Genomic DNA, 19,036 nt, shown 5'->3' with positions numbered 1-19,036 from the left:
GCTTTATGATTTCGAAAACGTGTGAAATAAACTTTACTGTAACGGAAGTTACGAAATCTGAAAAACTAGAACCTTATCAGAAATAAATTACATATTTCACAACCCATTTCCAATTTTCTGAGGTAGGTAGGAAATAAAACAAACACCACATAGGCTTTTTCAATATAATATTCTACATCGTACAAACTAAAATATTTAGAATATAACATTATATTAAGTGATCCCTTTGTTTTACAGAATACATTGCTCTCCAAATGCACTCCTTCAGGACAAATATCTTGTACTTCACATTATTTGAAGTTGTCGCTCATATTCAATGTCTTGTAAAACTGCCGGCAGCAGAAGACGACATAGCAGCCACAGAAAGAATTATACGAGGCACTTTCAACAGTATATTCGTAGCTTTAAATATAAAAGATGTGAAGCAAAACGTAAGACTGAAGCAGTTCTCAACAATACACAACTTCTTCGTGTCGATCACGTTGACAGATTGCGACAATCTGAAGGAAATATCAAGACTAACACGAGTGAACGACGTCGATAACAACACAATACATTTTATTGCGCTGCTCAATGAAGCTTTGAACGATGACGTGAGTGTCGAAGTTAAAGATAAAGATGTATATGTTTATAGTGACACGTTTATAAATAAACTCAGAGATTTCAAAGAAATTTATCAAGTAGATGATAAAGGAACCAACTCGGCTGCAGATGTCAAAATATTGAAATATTTAAATACTGATACAGAAAATTTAACAAATTTTGATGTCGCAGTGGAAAACAAAACAAGCAACCCTGGCAAAAATGTTCTATACGATTATGAATATTGGCGTAAGTACAGCAAGTTCTCATCTATAAAACTTTGAAGAATGTCCAAAACTTGTACAAAGACAACTAAAACATTCCAATAGATCGCACGGTTAAGCTGAACATTAACACACGTCCTAGTATAAAAATTGTTCTTTACTTTTCGGTTATGGAATTAGTTGACATTATCTGACCATTACAAAATTTGAACTATCGTTGCTGGACACTAATAAACAATTTCTAATTTAAATGCTTACAGGACCAGAAATTCAAAGTGGTCGTCGTATCTTCAAGGGTCAAAAGACTCGCATTAAATACTTTCCCTTCATGGCGAGTGTCCATGCCTTCAAGAAGTTCCAGTGTGCTGGCTCCATCATCCACAAGGATCTGGTCATCACTGCTGCATCGTGCTTGCAATTGTAAGAATACACTTTCTTAGCAGCTTCTTTGTTTCGCTGCATTTGATTAGAAATTATGAATGCTTCTAAAACAATAATCTCTTCCATGGTCGAGTTGCATCACTCCTGTTATGTCATTAATATTGTATGGACATATTCTTTTCACTTTTTTCTAACCTGTCCTTTATCAGTTTGCTATGATTCAAGGCTAGGCTACCAGCCCTTCTGGCAGCAGTAAACCTAGCAGCCAGAAATTGATAGGTTATACTTTTTGTTCCTCATTTTCACAGGGCCTGGAACAATGCATTCTTCCGAGAAAACCCATCATTTCTCTCCGTGCAAATTGGAAGCGATTTCTACGAATCCGGAGGTGAATACATAGCAGCTCAAGAAATATACTTTCACCCCGGCTATAGTACTAAGAACTTGCGGAACAACCTCGCTCTAATGAGATTGGCTAAAGAGATAGTGTTTTCTGAAGATGAGAAGAGAGTTAAAAAAATAGAAATGGATAAGAATGCGTCTCCATTGCCGAGTTATGTTGATAGTGTTACTGTTGTCGGATGGGGAGTCAGTGATGTAAGTAATATTTTTGTTAGGATATTTTAACTATGGTATTTTAAAAAGGTATCAACGGCAGGTCGCTTTCAAGCAAGGATATATTATTGTTCGTTTTTTAATAGTTGATGTTGTTGTTTCAGTCTAAAGATATTACGATTGATCCTCCAGATGAAAGGCTAAAATTTGCGACCTTAGATTATTACACATTAATTGACTGTCAAGAAATATATACAAAGTGAGTATAAAACATTCAACAAATAATGAAATCTTATGTACGGCTTTTTTTCATAGATATGTTTATTTTCAGAGAGTACGTGACAAGAAATAACTTCTGCGCTGGCTTTTATTCAAAAGGAAGTGGAGCGTGCAGTGTGAGTGGAATACAAACACTTTCAAAAATGATTATATTTCAATTTACTTATTTAATTCAGATGATTTAGCTAAAAATACACAGCAACCTTCTTATTTTCAAAGTTGTTTAATAAATCTGTGTACTTGTCTCGGAGAAAACAGTTTGTTGCCGTCAAAATCTAGTCTACATACACATCAATACCATGTGTGTGTATGTGTATGCTTTAAATATATATTTCCTGTAACAGCGCGATATCGGAGGTCCGGGAATAGTCGATGGCAAGCTAATTGGTGTGATCAGCTTCGGTTCACCGACCTGCGGGACTCCTGACACACCGACAGTCTTCACCAAGATTGGTTTCTACAAGGACTGGATTGAGAGTATCATTAAAAAGGTCAGTAACATGATAAATAATATCTACTCTGAGTTGAAAAAGTGATAGGATAGAATGCGGAAAATAAAATCTAATGTTATCAAATTTACTTGTTGTTATTTCTAAGAACTCTACTTTTATACTACTTTCATATTTTGCATCAGGAGATACATATGACAACAGTAGTCATTTCTGTGTTTTCCAGAATAAACCAAAGGCAGCATTGCCATCAGAAAGAACAGCAACAATTCAACCAGTTTTCATAAATTATCAAACACTACCTACTGAAGAAATTACCCCAGACGGTATTCCAAAAAATCTTAAAATAGTTCAAGATGGAAAAGTATTTAAAGACTTCCTATCTACCGTGTTAAGTAGCGGAGAAGGCATTGATATTCAACTAGCCAAAGACAAAGAAACAATTGAAATGAACGAAGAAGAAACTACAACCACAGTTAAAACCACACATAAACGTAAAGTTAAAACCAAACCCGATAAAAAACTGTTTTCTGACAAAACAAGAGCTAACGACGCATCACCTAAAGCTATAGAACGAGCAGAAAAACCTCAAACAGACGAAATTATTTCCAAAAGTGATGACATGCGATTAGAAAGTGATATCGCAAATTTGCTCAAAGAATTAGACATTTATAACCTTCTAGAACCTTCTGGTAGTAATCATACGAGGACAGTCGTTGAAATTGGTAATAAACGAAGTTTGAGAAAGAAAGGATCAGTGAAAACGTTTCTGCTCTTGTCTGATAAAGAAAGGGCTGAAGATGTCGATGATGTGAAAATATCTGCAGAGTATTCCAATTAAAAATTAATGTTGTAATTTGTTGTTTTATTTTCCATATCTGTAATAATGTTGTTAGAAACATTTATACACAAAATCTTTAATAAACAGTCGTTATTCGAAAAAAATAAAGCAATAAACTACCAATGCGTATAATTTGAATGCCATTAATAAAAGCAAATATTGAGTCCCCATATAAATAGTTCAATAGCGATAAGCTTTGGTTTAAAAACGCCACAGGCAACTAAAATTATTAGTAAATCATGCAACTATTGATTACATTACGTAATCGATAGGTATAACGACTACGTAGAGGAGCTTGCCCGCAAAGAAATTGAATCTGTCTAAAAGCAAAGATTCAAATTTTTTATTCCTATTTAGCAAGACGTCCATCTCAAATTTGGCGACTTTAAAATGATTAAATTATTGGCTCCTAAAATTTTACTTGCTAACGAAAGCAGGCTTTTTTATTATATCTCACTTTATGTTATTAAATCTCATAAAAATATTTTTTTAATCTCGTGACACGAAATCGGAAATTTGATTGCGCAAATATTTCGCACAAAGTAACAAGAAAATAAAACACAGTCATAAAAAATATTTCAATATATTGAGCAACTACATTAAAATCACTTGAAAATAATATTCAAATCGTCCATTATAATTAGATTATATACTAAACTTCACACCATATTTATAAAAAGAAGCATCGTACTTATGTTCTCAACTAAAATTAATATTTTCTTCTACATTTTGTTAAACACCATAATTTGTATTCAAAGTCTTGTGAAATTGCCGACCACTGACGACACGAGTATTGCAACCACAGAAAAAATCATACGAAACACAGTCAACAATCTTTTTGCGGCGATCAAGATCCAAAATCTCAATCACAGACCGAAATTGAAGCAGTTCTCAACAATACACAACTTCTTCGTGTCGATCACGTTGACAGATTGCGACAATCTGAAGGAAATATCAAGACTGACGCGAGTGAACGACGTCGATAACAACACAATACGTTTTATTGCGCTGCTCAATGAAGTTTTGAGCGACGACGTGAGCAACCAAGTCACAGATAAAGATGAACATGTTACTGACTATATTACTACGTTTATTGATAAACTTAAATATCTAAAACAAAAGTATGTAACTAATGAAGATAAAGCAGTTAATGCTGATGTTTTGAAGTATCTAGATCATGATCCAAGTAGTAAGGCATCGACTGTTCTGGTAGATAACATCATCAAAGAAGATTATTCGGAAGAGAATGATACTAGCGAAGAATATTGGCGTAAGTTTTTTATAAAATTGAGTCCGAGAGAGAGAGAACCGTTGAACTATTTAACGGAGACTAACAATTATTTCGACTTACATCAAATAGTATCGAAGTTACTTTAGGGGTCGCGTTTTTCAGAAAACGCAATTTTCTTGATGTGATAAATGTAGATAGTTCATAAGAAACTTAAGTTCAATTTGTAAGGTCACCACCACCCATGACCCCGACTCCGACCCTTTTTCCAAGATAGTGACAAAACGCAGGCTAAGGCTTAAAAAATGAAAAAATCCAAAGATCTCAAATGTTTATCGAAACAGAACTGGTGAAACGTTGAATTTCTTTCTAGGACCTAACGCCCGCCGTATATACAAGGGTATACGGACACGCGTGTCGAAATTTCCCTTCATGGCCAGCATCCACATGTTCAAGAAGTTCCAGTGCGCTGGCTCCATCATCCACAACAATTTGGTCATTACGGCAGCTTCTTGTTTGCAATTGTGAGATATAATATATGTTAAGGTTTCTCTACGGCCTTTCGCGGTTCATACTCTAATAAATGTTGTTTCTTCAATTCAAATAAATATCACTGGTTCTAATAGTGAACGAAACATCGTGATAAAACATTACATGCCTAAAAGTTATTAACACATTACTTGAGGGCATGCAATGCCTCATTGGCCAGCACTCAATACCTAAAGCCCTTCTCATTCGGAAAAATCATGACTATCGATCTATCTAATCGATGCCATGTGGTCAATGCGAAATTGTGTCTGCCTACTAAAAGTCTGAAGTCCTAAATAGTAACACAGGATTGGAGCTGCGCTGGTTTGCTAGTTACACATCTATGATATTTTTTATCCTCTTGTCTCTAGAACCTGGAACAACCGTTTTTTCCGCGAGAACCCAGCAATACTGCACGTGCAAGTTGGAAGCAACTTCTACGAAGGTGGCGGCGACAGCATAGCAGTGCATGAGATATACTTCTACCCTACCTACAACCCTAAGACACTGGCCAACAACCTCGCCATTCTGAGGCTTAGAAGAAAACTACTTTTTAGGAAAAGAGCTCATCGGATGAAGATGATTGATTTTGACAGAAACGCGTGGCAGTTGCCTGATAATACTCAGAAAATTACTGTGGTTGGGTGGGGAGCTACAGATGTGAGTTTAATTTTGTATCATGTAGTCATAGCGTATTACATAGTCTTCCTCAACAAATGGACTATTCGACACAAAAATATGTTTTTTAATTAAACAGGAAGTTCCTGAGATTCGCGTAATCAAGCCAATAAACTTACTCTTTTTTATATTATTATGGTACAGAGCAGAATAAAATTCTCCATGTAACTTATACTCGAACTTCAGTGAAGTAATTGTTAATTTTCTTATACAGATTGTCGTGCTCCTTCGACTTTTTTCTTGATGCTTTGTGGCTAATACAAAAGTAACCCTATGAATCCTTTGATGAGGGGGTTTAGTCAATCCCCAGCGAGCAACTAAACTTTTCTTTATCTTACCAATAAACAATGGCTCTCTTGAAGCTTGTACATACCTGATTAAACTTTTCCCTGTTTCAGAGAAACAATCTGATCTACAATCCGTATAAAAATAAATTATCATACGCCGACTTAGACTTCTATCCGCTAGACGAATGTCAGACGCACTATTCCAGGTTAGTATTTAAATAGGGATATTATAACTTATTAAAGTAAGTACCAAATGACTTTGCAGTAACTTTAAATGTAACTTTTTTGGTTACCCACTTTTGGTGACATAACCAGAAGTGGCAGACCAAAAGGTGTAGTTAGCTTCTCAGATTAAATTTTGAGAGATTTTTTTTAAATTCTATCACAATATCTAGCAGGTAGGTTATCTGGCATTTATTCTGAAACTATAAAATGGGCTAAAGTAATTTCTGATTTACTATGAAATTTGTTCACAGTGAATTTGTAACGGATAAGAACTTCTGCGCTGGTTTTTTCTCTAAGGGCAGTGGAGCTTGCAATGTAAGTAAATAATATAATTCACTTAGTATCTTTTCTCTTGAACTATTCTTCTAATGCCAAAAAACAATTGTACGCCTCACTTTTGGGAACACCATAGTTTTACCACTGAAGCTTTAGCTAGCAGCTAAATTACAGTAAATATTTTAACGTGTTAAGACTTTATGAGTAAGACACTTGTAAAGATACAGAAAAATAATAGGAATAACTAGAAAGTAGACTATAGAACTCGAGGACTAATCTCTCCTATGTTTCGGAGGAAAACGCGTGTCCAGCAGAGTAACAGGCTAACATTTATTCATGTTTTTTACTTAACAGCGGGACGTAGGAGGTCCAGGTATTGCATCAGGTATATTGGTAGGTGTCATCAGCTTCGGGTCTCCCATCTGCGGCGGCTACAACGCTCCCACCGTCTTCACCAAACTTGGATACTACTCCGACTGGATCGAGCAAATTAAAGAACTGGTAATCATTTACTACAACTTTGGGATTAAAACTGATATTTTAATAACTATACGGTTCATGAAGTACCACCTCATGATAGACAAACGGACAGCAAAGTCTTAGTAATAAGGTCCTGTGTTTACCATGAGAATACGGAACCTTCAAAACAGATATTTGTATACCTTATTGTAGCGAAAAAAGGGCTGTACGTATGTAAATTTAAAAGAAGGATATGATAGGCTTAAACCTTTTTTCTTAAGAGTTAAAAACTACAACATTATTTTTCTTATTTTAGAACTTAACATACACATTAAAGAAGACCACAACACCAGCACCAGGGACATCATTCTCACATATTTACGAAGTACCCACAACCACTATAAGACTAACACCTATATCTGGCAAAGGACAAACTCCTGGCTCCATACTCGACCTGGATCTGCTTAGAATAGCACAGGATGAAGACTTCAGAGACTTCATGCTATCAATGTTTGGTAGCGAAGAGCTCTCAAAGTATATGAGTAAAGCTCATACTAAGAAAGACTATGTTCCAAAGAAAAAGGTTAGACAAGGAGAGGTTGAAGAAGTAGAAGAAGAAGTCGAGACAGAATTTACTGGGCAAATTGCTGAACCTACTGAAATGCCTAATGTTCATGAAAAGGTTGTCACTAGCCCTGATACAGTTGAAGAGATAACAACAGTCACTCAACCAACACAAGCTGAAATTAGTGAAGGCACTGAACCCGCCGAAGCTGCTGAAGCCATTGAACCCGCCGAAGCTGCTGAAGCCACTGAAGCCACCGAGGCCACTGAAAACGCTGAAACTACTAAACCCACGAAAGCAACTAAAGCCAAAAAACAAACAAAACAATCTAAAAATAATATCAACCCAATAAACAAAAGTAACGATGTCATCGATAAGACTTTGGAAGAAGACATTATGAAGCTGATAAACACTTTAGATGTAGACTTGCTACTACCGTATAAACCGGAAGACGAAGATACATCAGAGGAAGAGCTAGACAACAATAAAACTAATTCAACAAATACAACTGGAGGTAAAATTGAGAAAGCAACAGTAGGTCCCAATGATGAGCATATTCTGAACTTTTTGTTCGAAACGGAGGAAGACGATGATGATGATGATATAGGTTTAAGCATACCTGAGGAGACGAAACCGCCAGCTTTGAGAGAAATGCCTGTTGACAATAACAACCAAAGAACGCTGTCTGAAAAGTCGCTGTATGATTTGATAGCATTGGCCCTTGATGAAGAAGTGAAGAGGTTTAAAAATACTTAATATTGCTACATAAGTAATCTCTTGTGGCTTTATAACAACATCGCTTAAAGCTAAATATCGAAATAAACGTCGTTCATTATTATGTGTGTTTTGATTCCTATTCATTATTTGAGAAAATAATTGCAATTGAAAGCTCTATAGTTCAATAAAACATGATAGTTATGAGCTATAATTGTTTGCCCTCCTTAAATTACTCGTAGTAGGCATACAACAATAGTTGTGGTTAAATAAGAATATTGTACAGTTTACTAGCAGTGACTGGTATCAGACATGCAATTTACAATGTCTTGCCCGTCGGTAACAACCGTCTCATAATACATTTAAGTATTCGAAGTGCCTCGTTTTACTACGCCTCTATCTACCTCCTATCGGCCTAGTGTGTATGCATCGTCTTGCAAAATCATAAAGCTTTCGTAATCTGTAAAACAAAATGGATGATTTCGCAACAATTGCAACACTATTTTTACGACTCACATCAATTTTATGATTTCGCAATAACTTTTCTATATTCTTAAATATAATATTAAAGAATAAGGCTTTTATTTTATTTTGATACTTTTATTACATCTGTTTGGTTCAGTACATCTTGTTTTTGTGTTTTAAATATAAATTTAATAATATGAAATTAATTAAAGTTATTACATTTCTACTAATTATCGTTAACACAGAGAATCATCATCACAAATCCAATAAACATTCATATTTTGCTAAACTACTTGAGTCCAAAAACGATTTCTTTAGTCAAACGGATGATTTTCTTCACGACATTACGAATAAAATCTTCGAAGAGCTGTACATATCAGAGCATTTTGCTGATAAACCGAAGATCAAGCTATTATTGAAGATGCACGATGAACTAAACAACCTAGCAGCAAGTAACTTCGAAATATATGAAGAACTGAAAAATAACATAGCACTTAATGCTGATAATAAAACTATAAAAACCACAGGATTGGATGACTTGGTAAACGAAATTGTAAATGAAACTCCAAGCTATGTTAATGCACATAAAGACAAAATTAAAACAACTCCTGAACCATTAGACAGGAAACAGTTTGATAAATTTGTTGAAGGGTATTTAGGTAAAATAGAAAAACTCACTGTTGGCGATATATTCAAGAACAATAATCCTTCTAAATTATTTCAACCATCGATGAAAGTGTGGGGTAAGTCAGCTTTTTTACTAAAAACACACTACACTTTTTATTTATGTTATCCGGGCCATTTTAACGACTATTAATATCATAATAATTTATACTTGCACTTTAAGATGCCACTACATACATCGATGCATAATAGGATGGATTGGTTAATCGAATTCGATTCGATTTTTACAACATCTAGAAGTTTATGATTATATTAATCGGCAACGGTTAATCTATAGAATTGATCAACAGTAGATGATGTATTGTATGTAAACTTAAAACCTTAAATTAATATAACGTCTTCTATAGAACCACCAACACTCTACAGCAGCGTTGAAACGAGGCGTATATACCACGGTAAGAAGACGAGCATCAAGACCTACCCCTTCATGGTGAGCCTGCACATCGGCGGGGAGTTCAAGTGCGCTGGCAGCATCATATCTGAGGATATGGTCCTCACAGCTGCTTCGTGTTTACAAGAGTAAGACATTCACTTTGAGGTTTTTCTGGTCCAACTACTGAATTTAGAAACGTTTCTCAATTATAAGCAGCTCTTTGTGCTTGACATGTATTATAGTGTAGCAAATTAAATATTTTTAAACATCACTTAAAAGTAAATGATGATTCTGTATTTAGCCGCCATAATCCCTATGTTTTTTTTAAAAGTATGAGTTTGCTATAATTTTGACGATAAGTTTCAGTTCTGCAATATTGGCAAAGCCCCGAGTGAATAATCCGATCTAACCCATAGCAATTACTTTACTCAACGGTAGCGTACGTTACTCTCAATAGCATAAAATTTGAATTTAATAACTCAAGTTCGAGAACCAAAAGAAGCAAAAGATTAATGTTCTTGAACGGATCGGTAGATTTTACGTGATTCTCATAAGCGTACAAATTGAATTAAATATTTCAAGTTCGAGAATCGAAAGAAACACATTGGTTGAGTCTAGAAACTTTAGAAAAAACATACATTTACTATATTCCAGACATTACGACAACAAGTCATACAGTAAAAAACCTAAACGCACCCACATTCGACACGGTAGCGACTGGACATCAAAACAAGGCAAGATGGTGCCTGTCTACGAGGTCCACTTCCACCCACGATACAACCTCAAGAACCTGCACAACAACTTAGCTATCTTGCGTTTTAAAAGACCACTGAAGGATAGTAGACATAGGATCAGTTCTGAGAGGATCAGGTTATATGAGAGTGATGGTGTACCGGCTGGTACTAATAGAGTCACCATTCTTGGGTGGGGAAATAAACATGTAAGGGTTATTTACATTAATTTAATATTATGTGTATAAAGAATTTCAATTGACTGCTTCTATGGATAGGGCTGTAGTTTATACATATGTAAACTGCTTATCAGGAGGTTTCAGTGTCGATTCGACTGTCTCCGTGGCGCAGTTGTTTAGGTCGCCACGCCGCTACAATTGCGTCGGGAGGTCGTGGGTTCGATTCCCAGACGGAATAATTATCTGTGCGATTCACAAAAAATGTTTAGGGTCTGGTTGTATTTTGTATCTGTTGTTTGTATGTTTGTAAAAGTTCCCGCGAGCAATTCTTAGTGCGGCAGTAGCCTTTAAAAAAAGAAAGAAAAGAACGATCTGCACTGCACAGATTACTTCAAATATGAAAAGCATTGACTATGCGCATCAAATATTTTATATCTTTACTAGAAGAAGAGAGAAGGCTTCTATGTTTCATTGCATATTGTTACTATTTATTTTGTATATTTACAGCAAAATGCCCACTCCAACGTGTTAGGTAGACTGGCAGGGGCACACCTTGACTTGTACCCTATCGATGAATGCAAAGAAATCTATTCAGAGTAAGTAATCTTCATTGAACTGACGGCAAAATATTTACTACTAGCTTTTAACCGCGACTTCGTCCGCCATCGGAATTTTGCCGTGGTAATGCGTCATTTTACCGGGGTAAAAAGTAGCCTATGTCCTTTCTCGGGTATCAAAATATCTCCAAATTTCATGCAAATTGGTTTAGATTGAGTAACAAACAGACAGACAGACAGAGTTACTTTCGCATTTATATTAGTATGGATTATTTGGACAACTGTTAAATAATATTCATCTCGTTTTTATTTGCAGGGTATACGTGACTGATAATCTATTTTGTGCTGGATTCAAGACCAAGGGAGGCGGTGCTTGTAACGTAAGTGACATTAAACATTTATTGTGGATCTGTACCTAATGCATTATTTTTTTATGTGCCATTTATTTATTTTCATGAGCGTCCAAGGTTACGTAGAGTACTGTTCAGAGCGTTGCGCGCAAAACAAATAATCTTTACACACATGCTCACACACACACACGATCTCTGTTGCATATGATGACATCGTGACTGTATAAAGGCAGATTTTTTCTGTAACATATTATATGGTCATCTTAATATCATGGCTTACGCTTCCTACGCCTCTGTCTTTCTCTTTGTCTACTTCATCATAATCTAGTTTATTTTCAGAGGGATGTAGGAGGCCCTGGTGTAATCAATGATACACTAACGGGAGTGATCAGCTTCGGACCTCCGATATGCGGCGCTAAGGACTCTCCGACTGTCTTCACTAAAGTCGGACATTATATAGACTGGATTAAATCTATTGTAGACACGGTAAGTATCACTACTGTTAGCCAAGACACCAAAACGATTAATATATTAGAGCATTTTTTTAAGATTGTCTTTCTAATTTAGTGATTACAAGGCAGGAAACGAACTTTTAAGCAGTTTTTCTATGAAATTAATTATCAGGATTAGTAAATTGTAAAATACTATAATGGAAAAAGATTATGATACTAAAATAACTACTAAAATTCCAGAGTTTACCAAAAACAAGCAAACAAACCAAACCAAGCAGACAGACAAAACCAAGTCAAACAACAAAAGCAAGCACCGCACCAACTACGAGTCCACAACCAACAACAACTCAATCAACAAACAAAGACGATGACATTATTTATGTACTTCACGAAAATTTACACCCACCATCATTAACAACACGATTTAAACCTAGAACAACACAACACACCAAACCAACACAAGCACTACGGTTACAGAAAAACGAGAACGAAATCAATATTCTTAAAGAAATACTCAGAGAAGTAAATAAAAATAACAATTCATTCATAAACGATATACTGTACAACGACTTGGAAAACTATTTCGAAGAAATATTCAAATCTTCTGAAGAAAAAAATATTCTACAGCATCCTTTAATAAACAATTCTGTGATGATGGTTCTACCTGAGTATGTATACACAGCAAAACCGACAGAGCTAACGGTACCTCCTAAACCTACCTTCGAATTCTCAACTTTTTCTGTTCAAGTCCCTGTTATAGATAGTTCTGTAGAGAATGATAATGGAACTAATAGCACGACTTTTGTATATTCTAGTTCAGAAACTGTATCTGAACCTACTACTTCTCAAGCTGCTGGTTCTGCCACTGATACGAACATAGCAACAGGCTCGTCAGTGGCTCCAATGAAAACAAATAAAGATTTAACTCTACGTTTAGATGGTTTTGTGACTGCTTTTCTAGAGACTGATATAGATGGGCCTAAATCTTTTGAAATTAGTGATAATTATGAACCGGCGGAAAGTGGAGCGGTTGATAGTAGGGAAAGAAGGGAAGATAAAAATGGACAGCATAAGCTCACTACTCGAAGATATGGAGTAACGGAACTAGATTATGGAGAAGCTCGTCCCAGAGCTATGTCGGACTCCGCCGAGCTTGTAGTTACTGAGTATACTTATCAATGATTGTTACAAAGAACCGACTTCAACTCGAAAAGCAATACTGTTACATCCATGTTTACAAAGATACGCATTTTTAAGGTTTAAACAAAAACGTCATTATTATGTGAATCAAATTTAAATGAGACTACATAGGAAGCATGAGTTATCAAACAAAATATATCTAAATTGGTCCATCCAGGAAATACGAAGCTTTATGCGTATCTCTCCTTTTTAAGGGTTTTAAATAAATGAATCTATTGGACGTAAAGTTTTCTTTTTGACCTAAATCACTAGTTATAACTTTATACAGCTGTATAAAAGGTTAGCTACTAGTTAATATTAAACTATGGTTTTCTTCTAGTACATGCCGACCTTCGCTAAAATAATGATATGGTTCACAAAAAGATACATAAGCACCTATTTTCATCAACCACAAACAATGACAGCCCATCAAAAAATTGGAACAACGATTCAAATATACCAGCTGTCAAATGTCAATATTGCGAGACAACAAAACAACACAGGCTGGACGATGTGGGTCGCTTTAAAATCAAACAAAGTCTACAAACCATTGAGCTTGCAGGCAAGACAGATATACAACCGATGTAGAATCGGCAATAGAGACTGGGTCGGATTCGGCATCAACGGGTGTGCCAATTATAAGGACGATGCTCACTTCCCCTTCCCCGCTGTCAGGTTTAAGGAGAACACCAGAGATATTTGTGTAAAGTATTATTATATCTTTATTACTAGCTGTTAAGTTAGCGTAGCGTGGTTTGTGACTTAGGAGAGAAATTTGATACAAACTTTAATCCCCTATTTTAGAATTGATCAAAATCCTTTCTTAGCGGATGCCCACTTCTTAACATCTACCTGCATGCCAAATTTTAACCCCATCCGTCCAGTGGTTTAGGCTATACGTTGATACATCACTATGACAGTCACCGAAGAACATGAAATAGTCCTCACCGTCGTGCCCACAGTTCTAAGCGCAAAGTAACTCCTATATGGCGAAGACTGCACGTCCCGACGACTAGTGGATTTACACGTGAAACAAATGATATATTGCCATTTTAGTTATTAGTTTTTATATTATCTTTTGCAGGCACTCCGAGAGAAAGAAAAAGGTGACTGGCGTATGCTATGTTGTGAGGAGAAGAAAGCTCTGTACCGAGCGTCGTTCTGCCAGACGTTCTCCGAGTTCCAGCACAACACGGGCCAGTGGAAGGGCATCATGGGAGGCGTGTTCCTCCTCACGTCGTTCACCTTCTGGGTCTTTATGTTCAACCATTACTATGGTAAGAAGTTAGCACATTCTGCGGTAAAAATAATTTGTACAAAAGAAACGCCTCTACAGCTAAATATCACTTAACTTGCATTTCGAACAAACGAGTAATTTGACTATCATTATAAGTCGACTACAAAATGGTGTGGGCGGCGTGATGTATTTATAATTTTACTAATTTCTTCAGAAAATGTTGCCCTAACTGACATTGATAGTCTTTACCGTATTTTTTGTCATTGACCGTATTGAAACGTGAATGAGTCCTGAGTAAATTGCAAGTTTGTTTCAGTGGTGGAGCCCTTGCCGGCGTCGTTAGCGCGGACAGCGCAGAAGGCACAACTGCGAAGAATGCTGGAGCTACGCGTCAACCCCATTGATGGCCTGTCGTCCAAGTGGGACTATGACAATGACCGGTGGAAGGTACATACACTTATTGTTCTTTATCGACTGCTAATGGTACCGTTGTAGGTGCGACCACTATACCTCGGCATTCGATTCGATTCCGCAGAGGTTTCATGAAATATTTCAATAATTAACCAAATCTTGGATATTGAGATCTTTTACCCTTCTGAGGACGTTGGTCATACGCAAAACTTCTTGTCGGTCTCAACGATCGTATCGGTCTACAGTCCTATCGGTATACGGTATATGACGGAACACACAGACACACATGAACAGAAAGAAATAGAAATGAAACAACTTTAAAGCAATGTTAACAAATTATCACAAACCTTCCTCGGGATTTATAATAGCTCTATTTATAAGCGATAACCGCATGAAAATACGTTCAGTAGATTTTGAGTTTATTTCTTGCTGACAGACAGACGGACAGACGCAGTGAGGTGATTTTGTTTTAAAACATATATTACGTAGTGAAGAGTAGTTAATAATAGATACTTTTCTTTCATTTCAGTACTAATCTTCGTAATTCATAGAAGATATTGTTTTGACAAGAGTCGTCGTCTTCGGTGGACGTCTCGATTTTATACACCTGTATCGTTCATAGACATAAACATATTTGTACATAATGCAAGTAAATGACGTACTTACATGCAAGTATGGGATTCATAGCATGCAAGTAAAGTCATGACATGCGAGTAAAATGCACTTGAAGCCATGCATGTAAAATGCACTGTAGCATGCATTAAAACGTGCCTTTTGACACACATATGCATGCTATAGGTAAATTTGCATGAAGACATGCTTGCATATGAACGGTTGTCTATAAATGCGAATGTTACGTGTATCATGTGCAAACACCTTTATTTTATTTTGTTTTTAATAAATAGTTTCGATTTGATTTTGTGTTTGTTTTATTAAGCAGCATACATAATATTATCACACCTGTTTTACTCTGAGGCTAAGGCAGAGGTGTATAAATGTCAACATTTCGCCATCATAAGAACAGTACCTTCCTTATATCGCATCCCCGGTGCAATACTGTCACTTATGCAAAAATGTAGTTTTTCAGGAGAAGCATTTAAAACGTTGACACTTCACACAACAATAACTTTGTAAGATATCTATAGATTTGTTTTTTTTTACAAAAGTGACAGTGTTGCACCGGGAGTGCGATATGTATATCATATTATTATAGTCATCGTAGTATTATTTACTAAGTATTAAAGTTAATTACACAAAATAATTACAATTTTCTTAATTTTTATTTAAGTTTGAAGAAGAGCGTGAAGTTTAACAAATAAACAATTGACTGATCAAACATACCTACAAATTAATATTTCTTTTGTTTTAAATCGAACCCTCGCGATTCCCTCATGCAACAGTAGGGTCTATCCCACTATAGACCTAGTGGTATTGACCCTTCCATCTGTCCCATTAGTCCCAGATTCTCTGCAACGGGAGTACTGCGACCAAAACAGTGGCACTTGTCCAGCCACGGGACTACTGGGAATGACTCCTCCGTCTATCCCATTAGTCCCATGATTTTTCTGTAACGGGACAACTGGCACCAAAACACACTACGCCACACAAAATAGTGCCAGATGTCCTGTCACGGGACAACTCAACGGGACGAATGGTATAGACCCCAACAGTAGTAGCAGCCTAGTGATCACTAACCACTACACCACGGGTGTCGTTAAAATTAGTCAATAGATATGCTAAATATATAATTTAGATACTAGATAAAAGCATTATAGTCTCAATGATGTTCATGTGAGTGAGGATTTTATACCGACTTTTCATTGAAATGAGTCTAGTTTGTAACGATGAGTAATAGTCACGACGCAATAGTGCAATTTATTAGTTCCTTTGATTGCTAACAAGTTTATACAAACATTACTACGTTGTTTTATTTACATTCATATGTATGTTTTAACAATTAATTACATAAAGTAATAATATAATAGATGAATAACCTCCTTTTATTTTAATTCTCTCAAACATAAATATCATCAGTACTAGACTCTCCCGAAAAACATTCTACGCGAGTGAGCCTGCAGGCAAAACGCTAGTTTTTAACCCCTGATGAAAAAAAGGTGTCAAAAGTAACCTACATGCGTTTCTATCCCGGAAACCGGTGCACCGAGACGGGTAAACCGGTTAGGATGCTGTTTTTTGTACAAATATACACATTCACATATACACATTCACAATACACATTCTTCAAAATAAACATATATTTAAACTGTGAAAGACTTCATACCATAAATGTTGAATTGATTGATTTGTAATGTGAAATGGCTTAACTACTGGTATCTTAGTGACTTGCAGATACAATCAGCTAAAATACTATCACCTATCTATGGAATATTCGCGTATAACGACCTTTAACATTTGCTTAACTTTCTGATCAATTATAAACAGTAATGTATGTATGTAATAAAAAACAGTGATAGTTTTGGCAGTCTTCTGTCGTAAGGGATGCATATTCATGGATGTAGCAAAGTATCCGACGGATGTGCACCGTGCGCGGCGAGGCGTGGCGTCGTGCCTGCGTGTATATAAGCCAGCTGATTGGATACATAGCTAGTTAATATAACATCTCGGTGCTACAGCTCCTGTTCTTGCAAACATGAAGTGCGCGGTAAGTTGGTGTCTTTATGGCTTTTTGCGTGAATCGAAAGTGTTAGTTTTTAGCCCTGTTTTTGGTCGTAGGGTGTTTGATAATAAGACCAGAGATAAGACCTTTGCAGTTCCCAATATTAGAGACCACTAAGTAGTTCAATAAACTGTTCGATTAATTAAGAATAATCTCTTTTTCAATTTTGAATACAGCTCTAAATAAAACGAAATGCTTGAAGACAAATCAAGTTGCCCAAGTCTTTTTCGTTTATCTTGGTGTGTTACAATTACGAAAATATTATTAAAATGTGAGTCCAAATCAAAACCTTAACTATTGTAATATTTTGTTGAATCTCCTCGAGTTATGTAACTGCTTCAGCGGCATATATGCGATTGTTCATAACTTAGGCAGTATTTTTTTTTTAATAATTAATTATTTTTTGTCCTGCAGGTGGCATTAGTTCTCGCTCTCATCGGCATGGTGGTCACCACCCCCGTCCCGCCCGTGGGACTGGGCCTCGGTAACTCATTTCATTATAGACACTATTTGAACACTAAATCCAAGTTGTACAGAAAATATCACTAAGGTAAGGAGATGAGGGATCCCCTTTTCTTGCTTACCCTCTCTTGTTAGGATTGGTCACTGGTGTGGTGTAAGATAAAGTCTGATAGCTGATAAAAATATTTAATAAAAAAAGCTACAGGCTTTTTTCAGTTTAAAGGTGTGGCTTATGAATTCGTAGTGGGTCTTATAGACTACCCTTTTTGAGTTTTATGGTCTGAAATTTGCACTTTTATTAACCCCACCGGTTATGTAAGAATTTTAAAACTTTTACCGAGTGTAGTTGTTCTAAATATAGATAAAATACCTTTGGGATTCGCGCTTTTTTCAAGGAATATTAAATTTAACGACACGCAATCAGTGTTTTGAATACGCTCTGCGTTACCAGTCAGTTTTGTAAATGTCAAGATAAACATACATCTACGATAAGATAACGACCCACCATACTAGTAAATCTCTAAGAAATAACATTAAAATCTGTCTTTACTGTAACACAATCGCACAATCAATTTTCCAATCTTGCATCCGCACCAGTGACTCACGACCACAGAACACGCGAACTAACACAAAAAACTTTTTTAAAAGCCATAAATAACCAAGAAAATTTCTTACAGGCGCACATATTCTCCCTCCAGTGTCTACCGTCATCAACCATGGCATCACCGTTCCTGTAGTCACTGCTCCCATAGTCCGTCACATCGTAGCCCCCATAGTCACTGCCCCCATTATAAGGACCCCCATCTACGCTGGCTACGGCTGGGGTCATGGCTGGGGCAACCACTGGGGTGGCTGGGCATCGCATGGACATCACTGGGCCGGCCTACACTAACCCTTAACACGTCAAAAATATAACCTCAAAAATACTCCCTCCGTTTAAAAAATAAAGTTTTCTATTTGTATATAGCATTTCTTTATAGTTTTTTTTTTGTTTTATTAAACTCATAA

General features: G+C 36.2%; 3 protein-coding genes across 3 annotated transcripts; all 3 read left to right on the top strand.

Moving 5' to 3' along the window:
• Positions 1-28: 28 nt before the first annotated feature.
• Positions 29-3,320, top strand: LOC142982733 (uncharacterized). The gene is made up of 8 exons (XM_076129406.1): positions 29-122; positions 238-831; positions 1,067-1,226; positions 1,496-1,784; positions 1,907-2,001; positions 2,074-2,137; positions 2,366-2,512; positions 2,697-3,320. The coding sequence occupies exons 2-8, from the start codon at positions 255-257 to the stop codon at positions 3,309-3,311; spliced, it is 1,947 nt and encodes a 648-aa protein (XP_075985521.1). The 5' UTR covers positions 29-122; positions 238-254; the 3' UTR covers positions 3,312-3,320.
• Positions 3,321-3,826: 506 nt separating this feature from the next.
• Positions 3,827-8,385, top strand: LOC142982658 (uncharacterized). The gene is made up of 7 exons (XM_076129279.1): positions 3,827-4,581; positions 4,913-5,063; positions 5,439-5,727; positions 6,144-6,238; positions 6,509-6,572; positions 6,888-7,034; positions 7,309-8,385. Exons 1-7 carry the CDS (start codon positions 4,005-4,007, stop codon positions 8,311-8,313), a joined length of 2,328 nt encoding a protein of 775 aa, XP_075985394.1. The 5' UTR covers positions 3,827-4,004; the 3' UTR covers positions 8,314-8,385.
• Positions 8,386-8,874: 489 nt separating this feature from the next.
• Positions 8,875-17,335, top strand: LOC142982828 (uncharacterized). The gene is made up of 11 exons (XM_076129512.1): positions 8,875-9,479; positions 9,768-9,939; positions 10,448-10,733; positions 11,211-11,299; positions 11,577-11,640; positions 11,950-12,096; positions 12,303-13,238; positions 13,582-13,944; positions 14,326-14,518; positions 14,795-14,925; positions 15,419-17,335. Exons 1-11 carry the CDS (start codon positions 8,933-8,935, stop codon positions 15,422-15,424), a joined length of 2,934 nt encoding a protein of 977 aa, XP_075985627.1. The 5' UTR covers positions 8,875-8,932; the 3' UTR covers positions 15,425-17,335.
• The last annotated feature ends 1,701 nt before the right edge of the window (positions 17,336-19,036 follow it).

Source organism: Anticarsia gemmatalis, chromosome 22 (genome assembly GCF_050436995.1).
Source record: "Anticarsia gemmatalis isolate Benzon Research Colony breed Stoneville strain chromosome 22, ilAntGemm2 primary, whole genome shotgun sequence".
Classification (NCBI taxonomy): Eukaryota; Metazoa; Arthropoda; class Insecta; order Lepidoptera; family Erebidae; genus Anticarsia; species Anticarsia gemmatalis.
The sequence above is the reverse complement of the archived record's forward strand: the minus strand, read 5'-3'. Positions and strand labels throughout refer to the sequence as shown.